General features: G+C 41.7%; 1 protein-coding gene across 1 annotated transcript in view; it reads left to right on the top strand.

Annotated features, from left to right (window-relative positions):
* Positions 1-3243: 3243 nt before the first annotated feature.
* LOC144612151 (histone-lysine N-methyltransferase PRDM7-like) overlaps positions 3244-13328 on the top strand; it is a 28136-nt gene continuing 18051 nt past the window's right edge. The window contains exons 1-2 of the mRNA XM_078431712.1: positions 3244-3297; positions 4158-4281. Coding sequence (XP_078287838.1) covers positions 3244-3297; positions 4158-4281 — 178 coding nt within the window. The remainder of the gene's footprint in view (positions 3298-4157; positions 4282-13328) is intronic.

The following is a 13328-nucleotide window of genomic DNA, read 5'->3' as shown; positions in this document are numbered from 1 at the left end:
CAAACCACCTCACACCGAAACCCTTCCCCTTGACCAAACCTCACCTCAGTTAAACCTCCCAACTCAGCTAAATTTTACAACCCACTAAACCTTAAACTCGACTAAATTACACCTCACATCTAATCCCCGCCTCGACTAAACCTCCTACCTCATGACTAAACCTCACCTCAGCTAAACCTCACACCTCGACTAAACCTCACAACTCGACTAAATCTCACAACTCGACTAAATCTCACATCTCAACTAAATCCTCACCTCAACTAAACTTTACCTCACTAAACGTCACCCCTCAACTAAACACACCTCACTACTATATACACCTCATACCTAAACCAACTAAACCTTTCACCTCCACTAAACCACACTTCACGACTAAACTTCTCCTCACTCCTAAACCTCGCCTCAACCTAAACCACCTCGATTAAGCCCCTCGCCTCGACTAAACCCCTCGCCTCGACTAAACCCCGCGCCTCGACTAAACCCCGCGCCTCGACTAAACCCCTCGCCTCGACTAAACCCCTCGCCTCGACTAAACCCCTCGCCTCGACTAAACCCCTCGCCTCGACTAAGCCCCTCGCCTCGACTAAACCCCTCGCCTCGATTAAGCCCCTCGCCTCCACTAAACCCCTCGCCTCGTCTAAACCCCTCGCCTTGACTAAACCCCTCGCCTCGACTAAACCCCTCGCCTCATCTAAACCCCTCGCCTTGACTAAATTCCTCACCTTGACCAAGCCCCTTCGCCTCGTCTAAACCCGCCTTGACTAAACCCCTCCTCGACTAAACCCCTCGCCTCGACTAAACCCCAACCTCATCTAAACCCCTCGCCTTGACTAATTCCCTCGCCTCGACTAAACCCCACACCTTGACTAAACCCCTCACCTCGACTAAACCACAGCCTCAACTAATGTTCACCTCACACCCAATCCTAGCCTCCACTGAACGTTACCTCAACCAAAGATACTAGAGGAACAAGGTTGACCACTCGACCCTAAAAACCGTAGTACGTCATGACGCCATTTTAGTGGGCAGAAACTTGCGGAAATCATTTAAAAAGAAAAATATCAAAAATCTGTGCATTGATAGATGAGACATATTCTGCATTTTAATGGTATCATCACACACACTGTTCCCCCACAACACTGATTACACTGCGAGAGGCAGAGCGGGGGGGGGGGCGGGGGTGCCCACTAAAATGGCCCCTTTGCGCACTACACTTCAGTACGGGCGATTTCAACGGAGTGGTTCATCTTGTTCCTCCAGTATCTTTGATCCCGACCGAACCTCCCGTCTCGGGGACTGAACCTCTCCACTAATCGCCGCCTCTCTCCCGCTCCCGCTATTTATAGCCCCCCCCCCGGGGGCCGTTGGCGGCGCGTCACGTGAGCGGAGCGGCTCCAAACAGAGCGCGGGTCACGTGGACAGCTCGAGCCCTCGGCTGCAAAAGACGCCAAAATCCGTCACAGGTCGCCCGCTGTCCTCGCTTTCCCGCCGACGCCGCGCCGCCGGTGGGGGGAGGAGTGGCTGCGGCCGCGGGCGGAGCAGTGGGGTGCGGGGCGAGCGCGGAGAGCGGCGCAGGCGCACTCCCCGAGAGAGCCGGGGGGGAGGGGCGCAGTGCGCTGACGCTAACGATGACGTCGAGCCCCTGCCGCGCCGCCCGCCCGCCCGCGGCTGCAGCCCCCCCCCCCCTCTCTCTCGGCGGCGGGAAAGCGAGGACGGCGGGCGACTCGCAACGGCTTTTGCCGGCGAGGGCTCGAGCTGTCCACGTGACCCGCGCTCTGGTTGGAGCCACTCACGTGACGCGCCGCCAACGGCCGGTGGGGGGGGGGGGGGGCTATAAATAGCGGGAGCGGGAGAGAGGCGGCGATTTGTCGAGGCGGGGATTAGGTGTGAGGTGGAGTTTAGTGGTGAGGCGGAGTTTAGTGGTGAGGTGGAGTTTAGTGGTGAGGGGGAGTTTAGTGGTGAGGGGGAGTTTAGTGGTGAGGCGGAGTTTAGTGGTGAGGCGGAGTTTAGTGGTGAGGCGGAGTTTAGTGGTGAGGCGGAGTTTAGTGGTGAGGCGGAGTTTAGTGGTGAGGCGGAGTTTAGTGGTGAGGCGGAGTTTAGTGGTGAGGCGGAGTTTAGTGGTGAGGCGGAGTTTAGTGGTGAGGCGGAGTTTAGTGGTGAGGCGGAGTTTAGTGGTGAGGCGGAGTTTAGTGGTGAGGCGGAGTTTAGTGGTGAGGCGGAGTTTAGTGGTGAGGCGGAGTTTAGTGGTGAGGCGGAGTTTAGTGGTGAGGCGGAGTTTAGTGGTGAGGCGGGGATTAGGTGTGAGGTGGAGTTTAGTGGTGAGGTGGGAGGTTTAGTTGAGGTAAAGTTTAGTCTTGCTCAGTTTAGTGAGGTGAGATTCAGTGAGTTTTGCGCATTAATGAAATTTAGTTAATTGAGATTTAGTTGAGGTGAGGATTAGACGAGGTGAGGTTTAGTTGAGGTAAATTTTAGTCGTGAGGTGGGAGGTTTAGTTGAGGTGAGATGGGGTTTAGCCAAGGCGGTTTAGTGAGGTGAGGTTTAGTTGAGGTAAAGTTTAGTGGAGGAGAGGGTTTTGTTGAGGTGTGGGGTTGAGTCAAGGTGAGGTTTGGGTTGAGGTGAGATTTAGTTGAGTTAAAGTTTAGTCGTGAGGCGGGAGGTTTAGTTGAGGTAAAGTTTAGTCGTGAGGTGGGAGGTTTAGTTGAGGTAAAGTTTAGTCTTGTGCAGTTTAGTGAGGTGAGATTCAGTGAGTTTTGAGGTTTAGTGAAATTTAGTTAATTGAGATTTAGTTGAGGCGAGGTTTAGACAAGGTGAGGTTTAGTTGAGGTGAGGGGTTTAGCCAAGGCGGTTTAGTGAGGTAGGGTTTAGTGGGGTTTGAGGTAAAGTTTAGTCGAGGCAAGGGTTTAGTCGAGATGAGGTTTAGTCGAGGCGAGGTTTAAGAGTGAGAAGTAGATTAGTCGTGAGGTGTGAGATTTAGTGGAGGTGAGGGGTTTAGGTGTGAGGTGAAATATAGTAGTGAGGTGTGTTTAGTTGAGGGGCGACGTTTATTGAGGTAAAGTTTAGTCAAGGCGAGGATTTAGTCGAGGTGTCAGGTTTAGTCGAGGTGGGGTTTCATCGAGGTGGGGTTTAGTCAAGGTGGGGTTTAGTCGAGGTGGGGTTTAGTGAAGGAAGGGTTTAGTCGAGGTGGGGTGTTGCCGAGGTGAGATTTAGTCGAGATTAGGTGTGAAGTGAGTGGCTGAGCTCAGGATGGGTGACGCTGTTGAAGGAGACGAGACCATGTCTGGGATGCAGGGCTCAGAGGTGAGACTCCAGGGAGCTTTGACATGGAGAGTGGGCAGAAGATGCCGGATAAATGTCCTCTCAGGGGCCTGGGAACGGGGAAAATGCTGCTGCTCCTTCTCAGACCATCACCACCCCAGGAATTGGTGTCAATGAGAATCGGATGAGATCCTTGGTCTCTGAAGTGGATCACAGACATTAATAATTGGTCTGGAAGGCCATTCAGACCATCTCCCTCATCCTTCTAGTTGTCTGTCTCCATCTGGCAAACTTTCCCCAGATGTGAGGAAAGAATATTAACCTGAAACATTCACTCTGTTTCTACCTCCACAGATGCTGCCTGGCTTGCTGATTATTATCTCGGGCAATTTATTTTTTTACAACAGTGTTTTTACAGGAGCCACTGTGTGCTGCTCCTGACTTCAGTGTGGGGGAAGTCCATGATTGTCACTGTCTTCATTGCCAGAAATGTAGACACTGATGTCTGTTGGCTGGAAGCTGCAATCTTGAATCTTGACAGGCAACATTTTGGGTCTGGACCTTTCAGGCAGATCATGCCAGACCTGCACTCTAAATGCAGTTTCCTCTCTTACTGTGATATGGTTTATTACTTCTTTGAATAAATAATGTGTTGATGTTGCTGGAATGTAATTAACAGCTGATTTCTTTCAACTGTAGAAAAAAACACTATATTCTGAGTGAAGAAATATGTCACTTCTATCCTGAAGAAGTTACCGTTTAATTTTAAGTTGTGATTCTTTATCCTGGAATTGTCCTGTAATAAGTAAAAAAATTATATTTTCAAATCTGTTTTGGAATTAATATCTGATGATTACAGATTATGCACCAAAGTGTCTCAGATACAATGTTTGTTTTTCCAGGATGCTGACAAGTTCAAAGACATTGCTGGCTATTTTTCCAAGGAAGAGTTTCAAGAAATAAGTGACTGGGAGAAGCTCCGTTATAAGAATGTGAAGCGGAATTATGAAGCCATGCTTGCTGTTGGTTTGTACAAAATTTTGTCTACTTTTTTTTTCCTTTTTGCCCTTTTCTAATGATGCATTCTGACATGAGGTTTTTTTCCCCACATGAAAACTAAATAGATCTGTGGTTTCTGAGACCAGGTCCTTGGTGAGATCCTTCCTTTTCACCATTTCACTCCACAGGTATACTTTGACAATATGTCTGAGGATATTGAACATTCCTGTTCTTTGATAACATACTTGCTGTTGGCTTCTTCCTTGTGATCTTGGTCTCTGAAGTCATTGGCAGATTTTCCTTCAAGAAAGTGAGTTCACATCAAGCATCCAGTCCAGACAGTGTTCATGGCTGAGTACGAAAAACCTGTGTTGAGTAACTACTTTGAGAATTCAGGAATATCCTCAACCTCTTGCATCTGTGCTCAAGGTTCCCACCTGATCCAACATTGTATTTATCGTTCCCATGTTTAAGAAGGCCACTGTGATCTACCTCACTGACTTCCATCTGGTAGCACTTAGATTCACGGTAATAAAGTGCCTACAGAGGTTGGCTAGGGTGCAAATCCACTTGCCTCACAAATGTTAGACAGAGCTCTAGGGGATAGTGGAATCAAGGGATATGGGGAGAAGGCAGGCACAGGTTACTGATTGTAGATGATCAGCCATGATCACAATGAATGGTGGTGCTGGCTCGAAGGGCCAAATGGCCTCCTCCTGCATCTATTTTCTATGTTCTGCGACTTGGATCCACTTCAGTTTGTGAACTGTCAAAGCTGGTCAACAGTAGATGCTATCTCACTGGCTCTGCACTCTGCTGTAGACCATCGAGAATACATGTCAGACAGTTATTCATCAACTACAGCTTGGCATTCAACACTATCATCCCCTCCAAATTACCAGTAAGGCCCAGTACCTGGTTCTCTGTGCCTTCCTTTGCAACTGGATGTGAGAGAGAGGGAAATTGGTTGAGTGGTGCTGCAACAATAACCTCTAGCTGAACTCTTAACAAACTTGTGCAGATGTACTGTAGAAAGTATCCTGACTGGTTGCATCATGGCCTGCTAAGGCAATCCAATGCAGAGGAATGCAAGAGGCTGCATGGTGTGGTGGACTCGACCCAGTCCATCACAGGCACACACCTCCCCACCATCAATAGCATCTACATGAGAACCCACCTCAAGAAGGCGGCATCGGTCATCAAGGTTCCCATTCATCCGGGCTGTTCTCTCATCTTGCTGCTACAATCAGGTAGGAGACACTGAAGCCTGAAGTCTCACCACCAGGATCAGGATCTGCTACTTTCTGACAACTATATTCTTGAAACCATATGTGCAATCCTAATGCAACCGTGATTCCTATTGCACAACCATAGACTTTTCATAACAACGTAATTTGACTGATGTCTTGTAGAGTTGCACAGTCTTCTCGCAGCAGTCTTACAGAATTTCTACATAATTAGTTTTATGTATATCCGTCTCTAAACCTGTTATGCTTCTGCAAAGTAGCCTTTCATTGTATCTACATCGTACATGCATACAACAATAAACTTGACATAATTTGGAAAAATTGGGATCGGGATCAAACAAACCTGTGTCATCACTTGTGCATGCCAGAGACTGAGTTATTCCAACACTTTGTGTTTTATCCTTGAAGTTCCTCTCTTAACATGTACTCCCTCAAGTACAGCACACTCCTGCAAAACATTTCCATAATGAGCCTTGGAAAATGGGAATATATTACCATATGTGGAAAAACCCATTGGAGGAAAACACAGGCAGTGATTTCTGTTGTGTGAAGGAATGAGTAATTGAAGATACAAACTCCAATCTGAGACTAACTGTTTGGTCCACTGTGCAACAGTAATTCCTGCCCTCCTTAATGTCTCAGAGACAGGTACTACTTGCAACAGGCTCCACAAGTTTGTAGATGCTTAATCAAATGTGTCATTAATGACGCATCTATAAGTTTGCAGATGACACCGCTGTCTGGTCATGAACAATGAGGAGACAGAGTACAGGAAGGAGAAAGAGTACCTTGTAACTTAGTGTCAAATTAACAACATCCCCTTCAATGTCACAAGATGAAAAGCTAGTTCACGACTTCAGGATAGAATACATGCCCCAATCATCATCAATAGTGCCAAAGTTCAAATGATTCTTGGGCGTAAGATTACCAACAATTCTTTGTGGACCAATCTCATTGAAACAACAGCCACTGTTTCCCACAGTTAACAGACTACTGAATGGTCCTTCGATAAGCTAGATACAGTCCCGATTCTCCAACCTAGTTCATTTTCTCTGGAACTGTTGCATGACAATACTGAGAAATATATTTTGCAGTCTGCCATCTTTCCCTTCACTCTACCTTTTCTACTTGTGATGTATTATGTGATTTGATTGGATAGCATGCAAGTTAAAGCTTTTCCCAGTATTGCAAACACGTGACAACAATAAACATAAACCAACTGCTCTCTTTGTAAAATTCTGCAAATTAATTGACAGGATTACGTAAACCATAGGCATTGGTTTCTCCCAGATGAACAAAGTGGCATCAAGGCTCCAGATCTTGCAGAATGCAGAAAATGCTTTATGGCTGCCCTTTGTGAAAATGTAACAGCATAATTAATTTGTGGGAATCCTTGATATGTGGCTGTTCAAGATGGAGGAGAACAACCTGGAAGGCCTTTTGACCTCTTCAGGAAATCAAAGAGTCTCAAAAATATCATGATCCCAACCTCATAAGCCATTCACTCATATACACATCAGCAGCAGAATCTTTAGCTTACTCAAAGACCTACAGAATCAATTCTCTCAAAACTGACAGAGCTGGAATGGGAGTAGTGATCCTCTACAACAAGGGATTGCCAATAAACAAGGGATATCAATGTGGACATTGAAATATATCTCAACATCCCTGGAAGAGATCATCCACAACACTCAAGAAGCCTGGCACTCTTCATTCCAAAGTACACTGGTTTCTCCAACCTGAAATGCACTGTTTACTCTCTCCATAATGCACTGGAGTCTTTGTGGTAAGACTTCTATAACAACACGTGTGACTTGGATAGATTAGGCGAGTGGGCAAATGCATGGCAGATGCAATATAATGTGGATAAATGTGAGGTTATCCACTTTGGTGGCAAGAACAGGAAAGCAGAGTATTACCTGAATGGTGACCGATTGGGAGAAGGGGAGATGCAACGAGACCTGGGTGTCATGGTGCACCAGTCATTGAAAGCAAGCATGCAGGTGCAGCAGGCAGTGAAGAAAGCGAATGGTATTTTGGCATTCATAGCAAGAGGATTTGAGTTTAGCAGCAGGGAGGTTCTGCTGCAGTTGTACAGGGCCTTGGTGAGACCGCACCTGGAGTATTGTGTGCAGTTTTGGTTTCCTAACCTGAAATGCACTGTTTACTCTCTCCATAATGCACTGGAGTCTTTGTGGTAAGACTTCTTTTTATTTTTATTTTATTTAAAAAAAAAAAAATTTAAAGCATATGTACAAATAATAATAAACGACAAACTGGTTATAGAGTTCTTACATAACTTCAATTTTAAATTTTTAAAGAAAAAATAAAGATGAAAAGAGACTGAAAAAAAAAGACTAAACTAATAGAGAGAAAGCAAAGAAAAAAGAGAATTACAAACATAAAAATTATGGGGATAGATCTGGGAGTTAGTGAGTATAGTTGTATATCCAACCCTAAACTCAAGTTTTAATTTTAGTTTTGTGACAAACCCATTTACTTTTTTAAAAATTCAATAAATGGAGACCATATTTAAAAAAATAGATCTGGTTTGTTAATTAAGGCAAACCTTATTTTTTTCCAAATGCAAGGTCTCAGTCATTTCCGTAATCCACATTTTAGTTGTGGGGGTTACTGTTTTTTTCCAAAATTTAAGTGTTAATTTTTTCGACTGTAGTCAAGAAAGCGTCTCTGACTTAACGTAAAGTTTGTAATGTGTTCTGATAATCCTAAAATTATTAATTTTGGATCTAAATCCAGTTGGTTATCGATAACTTTGGAAATTATTTTTAAAATATCGATCCAAAAATTTTGCATATTTGTACAAGTCACAAAAGTGTGAGTTAAATTGGCTTCTTAAAATTGACATTTATCACAAATAGGAGAGATACTTGGGAAGATCCTGTTTCATTTTGTCTTCGAATAATGTAGTCTGTGTAATATTTTAAATTGTATTAATGAGTGTCTAGTGTTTAACGAGCATTGATGTACGTGTTGTAAACTTTCGTCCCATATGTCTTGCGTTATGGGTTGAGCCAATTGGTCCTTGTCTATATGATTCTGATGACGGAATGTCAGTATCTAAAAGAGTGTTATAAATATAAGATATTAATTTATTTGTATTGTAGTGACGGTTCAAGCATTCATCAAGAATTCCTGGGCCTCTAAATCTATATTCTTGCGTATGTGATTTTACATAATCTCTGAGTTGTAAATATCTAAAAAAATTATTAGCATGTAATCCATACTTCTGTTGTAATTCCTGAAAACAGAGAAAAGTTCCCTTATGATAGAGGTCTTCCACCATTTTAATTCCATAACTTTTCCATTGAATGAATCCTCTATCTGAGACAGACGGTTTGAAAGAAGGGTTATTTGCAATGGGTAGGAAGAACGATAAATTACTCAATTTTAAAGTGAGTTTTAATTGTTTCCAAATACGGATAACACTATGTATAATCGGTTTTCCTCCATATGTTTTTTTATTCAAAGTTATTGGGGCGAATAAGATCGCACCAATGTCAAATGGTAAGCAATCCTCCTTCTCCAACCTTAACCAATCTGGTTGCCGATCAATGTCGTCCAGCCAGAAGGTTATATTTTTTATATTAACCGCCCAGTAATAAAATAGGAAGTTTGGTAAAGCGAATCCTCCATTAGTTTTAGACTTGCATCAATGTCTTTTATTTATTCTATGGGTATTATAATCCCAAATAAAATTAGCAATAATTGAATCAATTTTTTTGAAAAAATTTTTTGGAAGGTGTATCGGGATTGCTTGAAATAAGTATAGTAGCTGTGGGAGGAAGATAATCTTTATAGCGTTAATTCGACCAGCTAGTGAAATGAGGAGTGTTTTCCAAAATTGGATATTTCTATGTAATTTAGTAACTAAAGAAGGAAAATTTGATTTAAATAAAGAAGTATATTTCCTAGTCACGTAGATTCCAAGGTATTTGAACTTTTCATAGGCAATTTTAAAAGTGAATTGTTGAAGTATAGCCGGATTTTGTTCTGTAATTGGCATGATTTCGCTTTTGTACCAATTAATTCTATATCCGGTGAATGAGCCAAATTGAGTTATGAGATTTAGTAAATTCGGAATGCTAATTTCAGGATTTGTGATGTACATCATCCGCATATAAGGAAATTTTGTTAATTGTATGTTTAGTGTTATAGCCGTGAATGTCTGGGTGTGATCTGATACTCTCGGCGAGTGGTTCTATAACGAGGGCAAAAAGAGCGGAGATAATGGACATCCTTGTCTACAACCTCTGGATAAGTGAAATTTTGGTGACAACATTTGGTTTGTCAGTATTCTAGCTGTTGGAGTTTTATATAAAAGTTTCACCCATGAGCAAAAGTTTTCACCGAGTTGGAATTTTTCCATCACGGAGAAAAGATAGGGCCATTCCACTTGATCAAATGCTTTTTCAGCATCTAGCGAAATGATTGCTAAGTTTTCGTTTAATATTCTATTTGAGTATATTATATTGAACAAGCGTCTTAGGTTATAGAAAGAATATCGTTTAGATATAAAGTCTGATTGGTCAGGGTGTATTAATTTATCAATGACTAAACTTAATCTGTGGGCTAAAACTTTAGCTAATATCTTCTGATCAGTATTTAAAAGAGTTATGGCTCTATACGAACCAGGATCTTCAGAATCCTTATCTTTTTTAGCGATAAGTATTATTGTTGATTCAGTCAAAGTTTGTGGTAATATCTGTTGTTTAAAGGCGTAACTATATACAGTTTGTAAGCGTGGGGAGATCAAGTCACTAAATTTTTTATAAAATTCATTATTTAAGCCATCAGGACCAGGAGTCTTCCCATTTTTCAAGGACTTATTGACCTCTTCAATGTCATTCGTAGTTATTTCTGCGCCCAGTAAATTTCTCTCATCGTCATTTAAACCAGAGAGGTTACATTTCTGCAGAAAGTTTTGCATATTCACAGGGCTATCTATTATGTTTGATGAGTATAATGCCTGATAAAATTGCAAAAATCTCTCGTTAATGTCCTTGGGTAATTTAAGCAAGTCTCCGTTTTCTGATCTGATTTTATGAATTGTGGATTTGTCTTCTAATTTACGGAGTTGTCGAGCTAGCAATTTCTGTGGCTTATCTCCAAATTCAAAATGTATTTGTTTAGTATGCTGAAAAAGCCTTAAGATTTGAGTTGAAAGTATGATTTAACCTATATTTAAGAGCAGCAATTTTATTATGTATTGTAATAGAAGGAGCGATCGCGTTTGTTGTGTCTAGCTGTTTTATCTGTTTTTCTAGCTCATGTTGTCCAGCTCGGTTCTTCTTGTTTTGGGAAGCCTGAAAGGCAATAATACATCCTCTCACAAACGCTTTGAATGTTTCCCAGAGCAGGGAGGCAGATGTTTCAGGGAGGTCATTTGTCTGAAAAAAGGTTTTAATCTGCAAGTTGAGATAGTCGTAACATGCTGTTTCGTTTAAGATTTGTGGGTTGAATCTCCAATTAGTCTGTTTCTCCGTTACTCCTTGTAGTTTTACCCTAAATGTTAGAGGGGAATGATCGGATATAATAATGTTATGATATTTTGAATTATACGTATAAGGAATGAGTTTGGAGTCCACTAAGAAGTAGTACATTCTTGAATATGTTTTGTGCACTGGTGAATAAAAAGAATACTCACGGCCTGAGGGGTTTTCAATTCTCCAAACGTCTTTTATATTTGCACTGTTTATATATGAATTTAATAATTCACATGACTTGGATTTTATTTTCCTTTGAGTTGACGATCTATCCAAATAAGGATCTAATGTATAATTTATATCTCCTCCAATTATCAAATTGTATTGTCCAAATTCTGGAATAGTATTAAATATTTTCTTAAAAAATAGCGGGTTGTCAAAGTTTGGTGCATAGATATTCACCAATATCAGTTTTGTAGAATACAGTTCACCCACTAATATGACATATCTACCTTCAGTATCAACAATAGAAGAGGTATGTTTGAATGGTATACTTACGGATTAAAATGGCTACACCTCTTGATTTAAAGGAGAATGATGAATGAAATAATTTGTCAATCCATTTGCCTTTCACCCGAAAGTATCTCCCAAAATGATATAAATACTTAATAATAACATAGTGAAAAAAATTAGAAGTAAGATAAGAACGTAGAGAGTTAAAAGAGAGCAGGAAAAGAAAAGAAACATCTAAAACTACAACTACAATTAGTGCAGTTAGTGAAAGCCACCCTATGGTGGCAAAAAAATGAAGGACTTCCGTAGCTTGTGACAAAATTAATACTAGCTCCAGTTTTTAAATATATATATTTTTAGAAGCAAGGGGAAATAAACAGGGGAAGCCCAAATCAATTTAATCCAAAATAGGCCAGTTTTCCCCCCTAGGGTTTATTAGTTAAATGTTAAAAGTAAAATTTACATGAGTCAGGTGTTACTTGAACTTCTTATTGGTAGTGATTAATAATATTTTTTATTAGTAGTAGTAAAGATTAATAGTCATATAGCTTATTCACTGGTCTTGGAACATTAAATTATAACGCCCTATAGCCCAATCAGTTCTCTGCCAGTGATTACAGCCGTGGAGTGGTATTCATCCTTTCAGCGAGTTTTCAATCTCTTGTGCGAATTCGAATGCTTTATTGTGATCAGTATAAAAGGTTTCTGTCTGCTTGTAGGTGACTCGCAGTTTGGCCGGGTACAACATTCCGAATCTGAGCGATGGGATCTTCCTCAAAATTGATCTTATCTCATTAAAAAGTGCTCTTTTCTTAACCACCTCAGCAGGATAATCTCTAAAAATACGGATATTGTCGTCTTGGAATGATAAGTTTCTGTTGATAGCGATTCTCGACAAAATATCTTCTAAGACGTGAGAGTAGTGTACCTTTAATATCAGATGCCTTGGGGGAGCGCCAGCAGCTGGCCGAGCTCTCAGTGCTCTGTGGGCTCGATCCAGCAAAGGTTTTGTGTCCAGTTTCAAAACATCACGGAGGAGTTCAGCAGTGAAATCAGAGGTTTTTATCTTTCTCTTGGCCTTCTTTAACTCCAACAATCCTTAGGTTCTGACGTTTAGAGCGACCCTCTAAGTCAATGCATTTTTTGGTTACTTTCGCTAGTAGATCAGATAGGCGTTGAGTCTCCGTTAATACCCTTTTTGTTGTTTCAATGCTTGTCTCAGCTAGAACTTCCAACTCGCGTATAGCCTCGTCATGTTGATGTACCGTAGTAGTAATATGCTCCAACTTACTGGTAAAGTCGCAATCCAGCTTTTGTAGTTTAGAGTTTACTTCCACCATATGTTCGTTCATACTATCACATATTCGTTTCTTTGCTGATGATAACTTCTCACTGATGATAGATGATATTTCTCCCTTCAATCCTTTCAACGATATTAATTCATCTTTCATTTCCTGAAAATCGTCCTTCATACTTGAAAGCTCCTCACCAACTATGGTTCGAAATTCCTCCAATCCAATTTTTTTAGGCTGTGGCTTTTGGGACTGTTTGGGAATTTCTTCTTGGGTCGACACTGGAATTGAGGCTGAGGCTGATGCTTCCATCGGGCCTGATTCCTCTTCCGGCAGCCTGGGCTTGCCAGCTCGTTTTGCAGCAATTTTTAATGGGGGAGTGCGACTTATCGACATATAAACGGTAGGAGTCACGGTCTGATTACTTCACTCACCCTTCGTTGAAAATTATCGGCAAATTTCAGTGGACCCGTCCCGTTCTTTCCCCTTTTAAGATCGGATTTTCTTCGGAGCTAGTTGACGCGTGGCTTTATCAGAGCATAGCGCCACCGGAAGTCGTGTAAGACTTCTATAAC

The sequence above is a fragment of the Rhinoraja longicauda genome, chromosome 43 (assembly GCF_053455715.1).
Source record: "Rhinoraja longicauda isolate Sanriku21f chromosome 43, sRhiLon1.1, whole genome shotgun sequence".
NCBI lineage: Eukaryota > Metazoa > Chordata > Chondrichthyes > Rajiformes > Arhynchobatidae > Rhinoraja > Rhinoraja longicauda.
The sequence above is the reverse complement of the archived record's forward strand: the minus strand, read 5'-3'. Positions and strand labels throughout refer to the sequence as shown.